Source organism: Lagenorhynchus albirostris, chromosome 16 (genome assembly GCF_949774975.1).
Source record: "Lagenorhynchus albirostris chromosome 16, mLagAlb1.1, whole genome shotgun sequence".
NCBI lineage: Eukaryota > Metazoa > Chordata > Mammalia > Artiodactyla > Delphinidae > Lagenorhynchus > Lagenorhynchus albirostris.
In genome coordinates this window covers 74,559,809-74,573,232 of record NC_083110.1, presented here as the reverse complement: position 1 = coordinate 74,573,232, position 13,424 = coordinate 74,559,809, and the positions used below count along the sequence as shown (strand labels likewise).

Below are 13,424 nucleotides of genomic sequence, written 5' to 3'. Positions count from 1 at the left end.
ATCTTCCAGGAGTTTTTAGTTTTGTGTTTTACATTTAGGCTTATGCTCCATTTTGAATTATTTACTGCAGGTGGGTGCCCAGTTGTTCCAGCACCATTTGTTAAGACTATCCTTTCATTGAATTCCCTTTGCTTCCTTGTCAAAGATCAGTTGACTATATATAACTCTGTCTACTTCTGGGCTTTCTACTCTGTTCCAATGATCTATTTGTCCACTCTTTCACCAATACCACACTGTCTTGATTACTGTAGCTTTGTAGTAATTCTTAAAGGCTGGTAGTGTCAGTCCTCCAACTTTGTTCTCCTTTAACACTGTTCTGGTTATTGAGTCTTTTGCCTCTCCATATAAATTTTGGAATCAGTTTTTCAATATTCACAAAATAACTTGCTAGGATTTTGACTGGGATTAGAATGAATCTAAAGATCGAGTTGGGAAGAAATGACATCTTAACAGTATTCATCTTCCTACCAATGAAGATGAATCACCTCTCCACTTATTTAGATCTTTGATTTCTTTCATCTCAGGTTTATAGTTTTCCTCATACAGATTTTGTACATATTTTGTTAGATTTATACACAAGTATTTCTTTCTTTTTTTTTCTTCTGGTGCTAATGTAAATGGTATTGTTTTTACTCTCAAATTCCACTCATTAATTTCTTGTATGTAGGAAAGCAATTTACTCTTATATATTAACCTTGTATCCTGCAACCTTGCTATAATTGGTTCTTAGTTCCAGATTTTTGTTGTTGTTGTTGTTGATTCTCTGGGATTTTCCATTTGGCTAATCATGTCATTTGTGAAGAAAGAAAGCTTTATTTCTTCCTTCCCAATAGGTGTGCCTTTTATTCCTTGTTTATTGCATTAGCTAGGACATCTGGTATGATGTTTAATAGGAGTGGTGAGAGGTGGCATCCTTGCTTTGTTCCTGATCTTATTGAGAAAGCATGTAATTTTTCACCATTAAGAATGATGTTTGTAAATGTTCTTTACCAAGTTGAAGAAGTTCCTATATATTCCTAGTTTGCTGAAATTTTTTTTAATTGTCATAAATGGGTATTGGATTTTGTCAAAGGCTTTTTCTGTATCTATTGATATTATCATATGATTTTTCTTTTTTTAGCCTAGTAATGTGATGGATTACATTAACTGCTTTTGTCATGTTGAACCAGCCTTGCATACCTGGAATAAGTCCTACTTAGTGGTGGTGTATAATTCTTTTTACATTGTTGGACTCCATTTACTAGTATTTTGTTGAGGATTTTCACATTTATGTTCATTAGAGATATTGATCTATAGTTTTCCTTTCTTGTAATGTCTTTGTTTGGTTTTGGTATTAAGGTAATGCTGGCCTCATAAAATGATTTAGAAAAATCCCTTTGATTCTATTTTCTGGGAGAAACTGTAGAGTTGGTATAATTTCTTCCTTAAATGCTTGGTAGAATTCACCAGTGAACACATCTGGGCCTGATGCTTTCTGTTTTCAAAGGTCATTAACTATTGATTCTATTTCTTTAGATACAGGCCTATTGAGATTATCTATTTCTTCTTGTGTGTTTTGGTTGATTGTCTTTCAAAGAATTGATCCATTTCCTCTAGATTTTCATAGGTATGAGCATAGAATTGTTCAGAATATTCCTTTATTATTCTTTTAATGTACATGGGAGCAGTAGTGGTGTCCTTTTCTCATTTCTGATACTGGTAATTTGTATTCTTTTCTTAATTAGCCTCACTAGAGGTTCATCACTTTTTTTTAATCTTTTCAAAGAACCAGCTTTTGGTTTTATTGATTTTCTAGATTGATTTCCTGTATTCAATTTCATTTATTTTTGCTTTAATTTTTGTAATTTTTTTCTGCTTATTTTGGGTTTAATTTGCTCTTGTTTTTCTCATTTCCTGAGGTAGAAGCTTAGATTACTGATTTGAGGTCATTATTCTAATATATGCATTCAATGCTGTAAGTTTCTCTCTAAGCACGGCTCTTGCTACATCCCACAAATTTTGTTAAGTTGTATTTTCATTTTCATTTAGTTCAAAATATTTCTAAATTTCTCTTGCAACTTCCTTGACCCAAGTGTTATTTAGAAGTGTGTTGTTTAACCTCTGGTATTTTGGACGTCTCCAGCTACCGTTGTTATTGATTTCTAGTTTAATTCCTTTGTGGTCAGACAGCATAGTTTGTATGCTTTCTATTCTTTAAAATTTGTTAAGGCTTTTCTTTTCTTTTCTTTCTTTCTTTTTTAATGGTCCAGAATGTGGTCTATTTTGGTGAATGTTCTGTGTAAGCTTGAGAAGAATAGGTATTCTGCTGCAGATGAATGAAGTATTCTATAGATGTCAGTTATATCCAGTTGACTGTCTTCAGTTCAATTATGATCCTGCCTGTTGGACCTGTCAATTACTGATAGAGGGGTGCTCAAGTCTCTATAATAGTGGATTCTTCTATTTCTCCCTGCAGTTCTATCAGTTTTTGCCTCACACATTCTGGAACAGTGTTAGGTGCATACACATTAAGGACTGTTACGTCTTTTTGGGTACTTGACCCCTTTATTATTATGTAATGCTCCCTCTACATCCCTAATTTTCCTTGCTCTAAAGTTTACTTTATCTGAAATTAAAGTAGCTACTCGAGCTTTCTTTTAATTAGTGTTAGCACAATATATCTTTCTCCATCCCTTTAATCTGTGTTTTTATATTTAAAGTGGGTTTTTCTGTAGATAACATATAGTTGGGTCTCATTTTTTAATCCAGTCTGATAGTCTTTTTTAAAAAAAAATAATTTTTGGCTGTGTTGGGTCTTCGTTGCTGCGCGCGGGCTTTCTCTAGTTGCGGTGAGTGGGGGCTACTCTTTCATTGCGGTGCACGGGCTTCCCATTGTGGTGGCTTCTCTTGTTGCAGAGCATGGGTTCTAGGCGCACAGGCCTCAGTAGTTGCGGCTCGTGGGCTGTAGAGCGCAGGCTCAGTAGTTGTGGCGCACGGGCTTAGTTGCTCCGCGGCATGTGGGATCTTCCTGGAGCAGGGCTCAAACCCATGTGCCCTGCATTGGCAGGCGGATTCTTAACCACTGAGCCATCAGGGAAGCCCAGTCTCTGTCTTTTAATTGGTATATTTAGACCATTGATGTTTAAAGTGATCCCTGATATAATTGGATTAATATCTACCATATTTGTTACTGTCTTCAATTTGTTGCTCTTGCTCTGTTTTTTTGTCTTCCACTCTTATTCTGCCTTCTATGGTTTTAATTAAGCATTTTATGATTCTATTTTTTTCTCCTCTGTTAGCATAGCAATTATACTTTTTTTGCTTCTTTAAATGGTTGCCCTTGAGTTTGCAGTATACATTTACAACTAATCCAAATTCTTTTTCAAATAACTACTTTACAGGCAGTGTGGGTACTTTATAAGAGTATTCCCAGTTTCCTACCTCCCACCCCTTATAACGTTGCTTCACTCATTTCACTTATCCATAAACTTGCACCCTGTACAAGTTGCTGTTATTAAACCATCTGTTATCTGTCAATTAAGATTCTGAAAAATTTGATTTTACCTCCATTTATTCCTTCTCTAATGCTCTTTTTATAAAGTAGGTCTGAGTTTCTGACATATATTACTTTCTGTCTTTCTGGAGAATTTCTTAACATTTCTTGCAAATCAGGTCTAGTGAGGACAAATTCCCTCCATTTCTGTTTTGTCTGAGAAAGCCTTCTCTTTCACTTTTGAAGGATAATTTTGCTGGATACAGAATTCTAGGCTGGTCTTTTTTTTCTTTCAATACTTGAAATATTTCACTTTCCTTTCTTCTTGTATGGTTTCTAACCAGAAGACTGACGTAACTCTGATCCTTGCTCCTCTATAGCTAAGGGTTTTCCCCCCCTCTGGCTTTTTTTTCAAGATTTTTGTTTGTCTTCGATTTTCTGCAGTTTGAATATGATGTGCCTACATGCAGATTTTTTGGCATTTATCCTGCTTGCTGTCTATACTGCCTCAATTTAAGAATTCAAGTAAATTTAAATAAAAGTTGTTTCCCTGTCATACTATTCACATTTTACGTGCTCAGTAGGCACATGTGGCTAGTGGCTACCAAACCGGAGAGCAAAGGTCTAGACAGTGGAGGGAAAGGGTCTAATCTGAGGTCTCTTGGCAGTGAGTGCCCCACAGAGGAAAGCATCTCCTAGGACTCTACCACCACCACCAGTACCTGAGACCCCTGGTGCTCCTATCTACCTCCCTGCCTCTGCTCGTAACACAGCTCTTTCCTAGTGTGTCCCTCTTCTCTGTATTTAACTGCCCTCCCCACCCCACCCCCAGCTTACTACCTACTCACAACACTTTCTTCAGAAGGAAAGAGAAACACATTTCACTTTAATTCAAGAATCACGGGCCTATCACCATGCAGAGTCCTTCACATCATCAGTGCCTAGGACTGAACCTCACTCTTAAGCTTTGCAAACTCAACTTCACATTCAGTTATATAAACTATGTTAATGGAACCAAACATGCTAGTGTTGCCAGCATTTTGTCAAGAATGAAAATTAAAAACAAAGACAACTATCTATTACTGGCAATTTCATAAATAAAAGGATGTTCTAATAGTGCCCTCTTCCAGCTCCCCCCGGCCCCCAAAGATGGAAACTAAATGAAACTTTGCACTATTTTTCTCATTTGGGCCTGGAAGGTGAAAACTTTGTGCCTAACCTTCAGCAAAATAAACACATCTAGGAACTATTGCCCTACCCATGTCCAAACCTAGTATTTGTTGATCTCTTTTCTTCTTTTTCAATTAATTTTATTTTTATCACCTTTTCCCCCGCCTATTTGTCTCTTACTAGTTGTGTGGTCTTAGGCAAATTATTTGGCTTCTCTGGCCTTTGTTTCCTATGTTGTCCAGGAAAGCACCAGAAATAGTCAAATCTGTTATAATGAACAAAACGGATGAGGTCTGTCTTAAGAACATGGGTACTGAGATCTAGTAAGGGGCCTTTAAATCTAAGGATTGGAGGAGCTGGATAAATCTAAGGTCCTCCGGCATGCTACATGGCTATCCTTAGGTTCTTTCCCATTGTGTGAGGCACAGCTGATGCTTAGCGATATAACAGGTCACTCTGCCACCAAGAAACCTCTTAAATAGGCACATATCCAGCATAGTGGACCTTAGGGTCAAGAATGTTGAAACTGACTTCAAAAGTTTACCTGCTTCTCCAAGTTACATGATTTCACTTTTTAAACATAAAAAGATAATCAGCTTTATTGTTGACGGGAAAAAAATATAAGGACAGACAGGCTTAAATTATCTGTGCATACAGAATTAAAGAATAAGGAATATTACCTTGTTGGAGGTATTCACTGATTTTTATACTTTGCTCCAGGACTGTTAGTCTTTAAGAAATCCCCTTTAAAATAGTGGTTGCAAATTGGAGGCTCATGCGCTGAATTCAGCCTATATAAATGTTGTTTGGCCTGTACAATTAAAAAAATTCTTTTAAAGTAACATTTCAAAACTGTACTAAAAAAAATCTGATTTCTAGCTTCTTTTTAAAAGTTAGGAAAGTCGCGGGGGGTGGGGTGACGGTGGGATGAATTGGGAGATTGGGATGGACATGTATACACAAATATGTATAAAATGGATAATTAATAAGAAACTGCTGTATAAAAAAATAAATTTCAAAAAAAAGTCGTAAGATATGGTGGCACTAGGCACAAGGCAGCAACTGGCTCTGACACTTGTTTCCTTTAAAAGAGTGAAGTGTTCAATTCACTTACCCTGCCATCCACAGAAGGCATGTGTACTCGAACCTACGGGACATTTAAATGAGTGCTTGCTGGTTTGGAAGAAGCTAGAATTGGCTAGGACGGCCTGAAATGGTAACTTTTGAACTGAGACCTGCAGGATCTAAAAAGAGGGTGATCACAAGCTCTGTGCCTCAGTCTCCTTATCTGTAAATTAGGGCTATCAACGCGCAGTTGTGGGAAGGACTGGCGATGGAGTAACGCAACGGGTTGGCTCGAACTCGGCGCCAGAGCGCACTACGATCCACTAATCCTGGGAGGCCCCCGGACCCAATACCGACCGGGCCCCACGGCGCTGCGACGCACCGCGCCGGGCCTCGCTCTCCACTCCTCCCCGCCGCGGACCCCAGCGCTCCGCAGAGGTCGGCCCCGGGGCGCCGAGAGGCGTGGTCGGCCTGCGTGGACCTGGCGGCAGCCATGGCCTCGGTGGTGGAGTACAAGGGACTCAAGATCGGCTACTACTGCGGCTACTGCGACTCCGAGGAGGGCAAGGCGTCCTGCGGTGAGTGGTCCGGTCGATGGAGCTGGTGCGGACGCCTTACGTCCAAATCCCCGCACCGCCCGCCGCGTCCGGGCCCTCGCGAGGGAACACCCAGGCCCTGCTCTCCAACTCCCGCTTTCCTTTCCCACTCGTTTCTTCCCAGATCGTTGTCCTTCACGTTTTGTCTTTTGGTCTCATCCTCACCGAAGATGGCGGTCCTTCTCGGAGAAGGAGCGGAAATAGCGGAAGGCTGCTGCCCTAGGTTAAGATGGCGCGGGCGGCGTCAGCGCCGAGGGGCTCGGGCGAGGGCCAGGCTGTGGGCGCCCGGGCGGCGCGGTGCATTGTGGGGTGGCGGCGGCTTTGGGCTGGGCCGCGTAGCGTTTGGAGGGTCGGGGCCATGGCTTCCTGGGCCGCGCTTTCGCCCAGCATCGTGGAATATTTCGAGGGCGAGGATTTCTACCGCTGCGGCTATTGCAAGAACGAGTCGGGCAGTCGCTCCAATGGTAAGCGGGCCGGGCTGGCGGGCGGGGAAGGGCGCCGCGGCCTCGGGGCTCGGGGGTGGGCCGGTGTCCTCGGGGGTCGCGGCGCCCCGGGCCGACTGGCTGGAGGGACGCGCCCAGCCCCTGCCCAGCTGCTGTTTCGTGGAGCGAGTGCGGAATGGGGCTCCCCCTGAGTGCAGTGGCTTTCGGAATTAAAAACGGACCTCACCTTTGATTGAGCAGGGAAGCTTCTAGATGCTCATTCTTCGCACCGGTGCTCGGACGTGCGAAATAATTATTGTCTCGCAGTAGCCAAGTGTGGAAATAGGTGTCCATCATCAGTAGGAGACGGTTAAGTACCTGGTGGCACGCCTGCTGGGGAGCGCTGTGGCGTGGTCGGTTACGGGGGCTGACCTGTAAGTGCTGATGCTGCTGTGAGGGTGTCTCCGAGGGTAAGGGCAAAACGCGGGGTGCAGGACAGTGAGTGTCGGGTGGTGCTATTGGTGTAGAAAACGGTGTGTGTGGGAAACACACGTGCGCGGGCATCCGTGGATAAAATGTCTCTGGAAGAATATAGAAGAAACCAGTGACCGTAGTCGCTGCTGGCGAGGGGCCCTGTTGGTACCGAGGTGCTTGAAAATTTTACCAGGTGTTTGGGTGCCCTGTCATTTCTCCACCCACCTCGATGACGACGACAAAGCCAGCCTACAGTACCCTTCCCCCCCACGATTCAGTTTTGTTTTGGAAGATTTCTTGTTTGTAAACAGAACATCATGTTTATTTCCTGCCGTGTCGTGTTTTGGCAAAAGTAGACACTTATTTTAAAGAATAATCTAGCATTGTGGAAAATGGGATGTCTGTGAAGATGTAAATTGGGGTGGTTTCCGTATTAAAAAAAATGTATGTCCTACCGTAGGGGAATGATTTGGGCGATTATGGTGCGTCCGTTTACTGGCTAATTAAAAGTGTTTATTAGGTGCATCTTGTGGGTGAGCGGGGGTAGAGTGTAGTATAACGCAGTCATTAGTGACGGTGATGAAGATGGGTTAACGTGAAAAAACAGAGTCTTGGGTTAAACGGAGAACATGAGCAGGATGCAAATAACATATGTGACACGGTTACAGCTCTGGGAGGAGAAAAACCCAAATGGTGACAGTGGTTGCCTTAGGGTATTAGAGATTTTTCCCTTCTCTCCTTCAGAATCTTAGTATTGTGATTATAATATGTATGTAACAAATACTTTATACTAAACATGTCTAAAATTAATATTAGGTCCTTAATTATTTTTCTAATAATTTTAGTAAGAGAAAATCGATTGATATAGATGTTCTCTAAGTTCTGTGGGAAAAACCTACTTTCAACCTTTTCGCTTAGATAACTGTAAATTTCTGTCATCTCGATTTTAATAATAATCTTTACTATAGGACACCCCACCTATTGGGTAGGTAGGTTTTACTATTCCTATTTTACAGATGAGGAAATTGAACCTCATGGAGTAACTGGGTGTTAATGGGTCTCCACCAGGCTTCTGGACATTTCTGTTGTACACATGCCTGTGCTTTTCTCATTACGCCCTGCTCTATCAAGCCTATCTTTATCTTTACATACTGCTGGTGCAGTTTACTGTTTACAAGAATAAAATTCACTTTTCTTTACCATTAATTCAGTGTTTTCTCATAGTCTTCATTGTTTTCATGGTTGCATAATTATTTCATCATATTGATAACATTATAGTCCCTGTAATCAAGTTTCTGTTCCTAGGCATTTGGATTACTTTCAGTTTTTATACTTAAAAGGAATATTGCTGTACGTATACTTTTGTTCAGTGTGTAAGACTATGGTGTAAACAAGTAAAAATCAGGAGAATTTATATGCACAAGAAAACATTTGCTTTCTAATTCTCCTAAAGAGACCAGGTTATTAAATTAATGGGGATATTATTATGACTTAAAGGTGTGATGTAATTTGATTGCAGTGAGGACCTAAATTTATGATGTCATAGAGACTGTTGACTAATCCTGAATTGCATGTGATCGCTTTTTGTGCTTGATTTTTAAACTTAAGATAAATACATCATGTATTTCGTTTGTGTTGTGTATTGTGTCAAGCTAACAAGTATGAAGTATGTGCAGACTTTCATTTCTCCAATATGAGCTGGATTTTTTTTTTTTTTGCTTCAGTTTTCATATTTTAAAGATAATGCTTTGGATTTAAAAAAGTAAAAAGTTCCACCTGCTGTAATTAACATGGCACTTATTTTTCAGGCATGTGGGCACATTCCATGACTGTACAGGATTATCAGGATCTCATAGACCGAGGATGGCGAAGGTAAAGGTTCTTAATACAAAGATACTTCTTTTTAAAAAAAAAAAAAATTATTTATTTATTTATTCATTCGTTCGTTCATTCATTCATGGCTGTGTTGGGTCTTCATTGCTGCACGCAGGCTTTCTCTAGTTGGGGTGAGCGGGGTCTACGTTGCAGTGCGTGGGCTTCTCCTTGCCGTGGCTTCTCTTGTCGCGGAGCATGGGCTCTAGGTGCGCAGGCTTCAGTAGTTGTGGCACACGGGCTTAGTTGCTCTGCGGCATGTGGGATCTTCCCAGACCGGGGCTCGAACCCGTGTCCCCTTCCTTGGCAGGTGGATTCTTAACCACTGTGCCACCAGGGAAGTCCCCTCTATGGCATTTTGTTATAGCAGCTCAAGCAGAATAAGATACTCCCCCCTTCCCCTCCTCCCACAAGATTATTTAAACCAAATTGCAGATATCATGTCATTATACCTGTATTAAGTATGTGTTTCTAAGAAGGATTTTCTTTCTTACCATCTCCACAATATCATTACCATACTTTCCAAATTTAATAATAATTTGATGTCACCAGTTACCTAGTTTTGATTAGATTTTCTGCTCGTCTCAAAAAATTCTTTTTTATAGTTGGTTTATTTGAATCAGGATTCCCTTAAGTCCACACGTTGCCTTTGATAGCTGAGGTTTTTGGGTAGCTCTTTTTATGTAGATGATTTTAGAATAGCTGTTAGGTAAGGTTCCTTACGTAAGTATGAGCAGTGTTAGGTGCCCTGTGCCAATACTCCCCAGAAGTCATGGGATTGAGCACAGTAAATGAAACTTCACAGCTTTCCTTAAACTTAATAATGGGGCCCAAAATGAAGACAGATATAGGCCAGATGTTGAAAGACTTCGTGTGCCATGATAAGGAGATTTTGTGGGTTTTTTTTAATGGTGCAGGGGAGCTATTGAAGGCTTTTATGTCAGAGAGAAAAGGGGTGGAATTTGTGATTTGGAAGTGATCATTCAGATAGCAGAGAGGTGTCTGAGCGGGTGATTCTGAAGGCAGGACCATTAGTTCCAGAGATTATTGCGGTGTCCATGTGTGAGGTGGTGAGGACCGCTGTCATGGTCAGTAGCAGTGACTGTATCAGGAGATGGATCGGATGGATCATAAGACACATTTTTGAGGCATTTTGGAAGTAGATCGCTTGCTGGCAGGATATGGAGGTGCATTAGAGGGAGGAGTCTAGGAGGACTCGCAGGTTTTCGGCTCGGGAACTGAATTCATGTGTGTTTGCTAGGGCTGCCTTGACAAAATACCACAGATTGGGCAGCTTGAGCAAGAGAAGTTTATTTCCTCACAGTTCTGGAGGTCGGAAGTCCGAAATCCAGCTCTCTACAGCTTTGGTTTTTCCTGAGGCCTCTCTCCTTGGTTTGCACCTGGCTGCCTTCTTGTGTCCTCACACGGTCCTTTCTCTTTGTGTGTGCATCCCTAGTGTTTTGTTTATTGTTCCTTTTTGTGTACAATTTCCTTTTCTGATAAGGATACCAGTCAGATTGGATCAGGGCACATTTAAATCTGGACAAAATTCAGCTCGTAAATGTATGACTCTGCATTAACTGAGATCCAGAGGCATGGAAAGGATTAGATTGGTTTGGGGGTTCATCGTGCTGGTGCCCATGGAACCCCCAAGTGTGGATATCATAGGCAACAGCACACATCAGTCCCACAGCATCCTGGGCAGTTTTCTCTGACTGCCCTTTTGCTATTGAGGGTGGGTGGTAGATCGAGGCATGGAAGGGACTGCAGATGCAGATGAGAGGGTAATTGAGGTGATTAACCGTGGAATACATATGTAAACGTTCAGAAAAGAAAAACCTGGACTCTGGTCCTTGGTATACCCACGTTGCAAGATCATTTAGCTTATGAAAAGTAACTAAACCTAAATGTTTTTACACTGTTGATTAGATTTTTACCCTAATTAATTTTGTACTCCTGTACTAATCGACTTTGCTACATATGAGAAATGTGTACAAACTTAACAAAACTATTTTATAATTTTAGAAGTGGGAAATATGTGTACAAACCTGTCATGAATCAAACATGTTGTCCTCAGTACACAATAAGGTAAGAATTTTGATTAATATAATATATTCTATTAATATGAAGATTGTGTATAATTTTTTAGTAGACTCTTGCTTTTTGAAGTGTCTATTTCTGTCTAGGTAAACATTCTTCATAAAACATTCTTCATAAACATTTCTTTCATCAAATTTTTTCCTACATACTCATACTATATTCCTGTGCCTATCAATAGCTTTCAACAATACTGTTTGGTTTAGATATAAATATGGTATAAAAATACACTATTTAGCAATCTAGTCAATAATACGTGAAATATTGGGAGAATATTGGCAAATACTTAAATTAATTTTAGATATCAAATTTTTATCAGTTTAGCTTATGGCTTTGCAGTTCTCTGGTGTGTTGACAACAGTTGTTTCATTCAGGCAATGCCACAGGATCCTATATAAGGGGGAGGAGGGCCGACACTTATCTGCGTCTATTCAGAGCCTAGTTTTCTTCACTGGAAAACTCGAACTAAAAGTCTGTTTTCCTACAGAGTGTTTGCTTGATTTTTCTTAATATTTTGTGTTTCCCCTGTGTCCCCCTTACTCTGCCCTAACATGGGAGGATTTTTCTCTTCTCTGATTATGAAGGTCCTCCTCTTCCCCTCCCTCTTCCCCTTCTTCTGGTAGAAAATAGGGAAGGTACGTTAACATTGTGACGCATATGTCTGCAGTTTCAATGTGTATGTATACTCTAGATAAAAACACAAACACAGTTGTGTCCATCATGCTTGGCATGTCCCCACAGCTGTCTCCCTTAATTACTCTTTTTTTTTTCCTTAATTACTCTTAACTTGTTTTGGGGTTGTAGACTGTTTTGAGAATTTGATGGTTGCAGATCCTCTCTGCAGCAAAACAAAACAAGACAGGGAGCTGTATAGACAAAAATAATGTAACATCTAACATATTAGTTTTAGGGTGATCACTGACTTTGAATAATTTCACTGCTTCCTGGTTAAGAATCCTTTCTCTTACATAATTGGTCAAAGGACTGGTACAATAAGGAGAAAAGATGGATGTCTGGTTTGCTGACAGCATCTCATTTAATATAAAACGACAGAGTAGCTTTTTCAGCTTAGTGTTTATGAAGTGGTGACATCTTCAAAGACAGAAGTCATTTTCCTTCTGGTAACAATTTATTACTGGATTATGGCTGGGATTTTGTTGAAATAAGTCTGAAATTGATTGATTGGCCTGAACCCTGAGAATCTCTATTCAGAAAAGGCCAATTTCAGTGGGTTAAAGAAAAAGATAAAAGCATTTATAATTTACTGGGTGCCTGTCTCATACAGAGCACCATTCCAGGTATGTTGCCTTTATGAAAAGGGATTCAGTTAACATTGCAAGAGAAAGTAATTATAAAATGTGACTTATTTAATAATTTTACATGGAATCAAACATTTTCTGAATTGTTATGCTTTTTTTTTTAAACAATATACACAAGAGTGGAAGCTTTATTTTATTTTATTTTTTTTTACATATTTATTTATTTATTTGGCTGTGCCGGGTCTTAGTTGCTGAGTACTGGCGGGATCTTTAGTTGCAGCATATGGGATCTAGTTTCCTGACCAGGGATCGAACCCAGGCTCCCTGCATTGGGAGCACAGAGTCTTAACCACTGGACCACCAGGGAAGTCCCTGATCGTTATTCTTTATACATATTACATATACATATACATATACATATACATATACATACATATACATATCGTTATTCTTTATACATATATTCTTTATATGTTGATCTCTTGGAGTCATTTTGCATATTCTTTTGGTTATTTTACTTTGTTTGCTGCAGTAGTTGCAGTAAGGCCTTATGTAAAGGCAAGGTGGTCTAGCCTACAACTTAGCTTCTGGTTAGGCAGCTGCTAGGACCTGTCCAGTATGTGAGTAAAAATGAGGATGAACTTCCCTGTCTATGGATTTTTTTTTTAATTTTTATCAATGTTGTATATGCTAACAATTTAAAGAATCAAACAGTTCTGTAAAGCTTATTCTGCAAAAAGCAGTCCTCTGAAACCCTCCCGCCTGTCTCATGTTCTGTTTTCCCAGTTCAGTCACTTTCAGATCATTTAACTGATTCTTCTGGGTTTTCATCTCTATCTTTAAGTGACATGCTTATATAATTATAATACTTGATTTTTAAAAAATTGGTTTTCTTCATTATCTCTGGGCTTCTCTCTTTGAAAGATAAGGATTTAACTTTATTTCAGCCCTCTTCCCCTGTCACATTCAAGCTCCTGTTTGTCCTCGTCCCAAACTT

At 40.2% G+C, this 13,424-nt stretch overlaps 1 protein-coding gene across 13 annotated transcripts in view; it reads left to right on the top strand.

Annotated features, from left to right (window-relative positions):
* Positions 1–6,047: 6,047 nt before the first annotated feature.
* ATE1 (arginyltransferase 1) overlaps positions 6,048–13,424 on the top strand; it is a 155,551-nt gene continuing 148,174 nt past the window's right edge. For 8 of the 13 annotated variants that reach the window (XR_009536173.1, XM_060126741.1, XM_060126744.1 and 5 more), the window contains exons 1-3: positions 6,607–6,767; positions 9,008–9,071; positions 11,097–11,159. Coding sequence is in view for 10 of the 13 variants with exons in the window: in XM_060126741.1 (XP_059982724.1) it covers positions 6,662–6,767; positions 9,008–9,071; positions 11,097–11,159 (233 nt within the window). In the remaining 3 variants the exon portion in view is untranslated. Of the gene's footprint in view, positions 6,286–6,427; positions 6,527–6,606; positions 6,768–9,007; positions 9,072–11,096; positions 11,160–13,424 lie in introns of those variants that run through there. The other 5 variants (XM_060126747.1, XM_060126739.1, XM_060126737.1 and 2 more) reach the window with 5 other exon arrangements.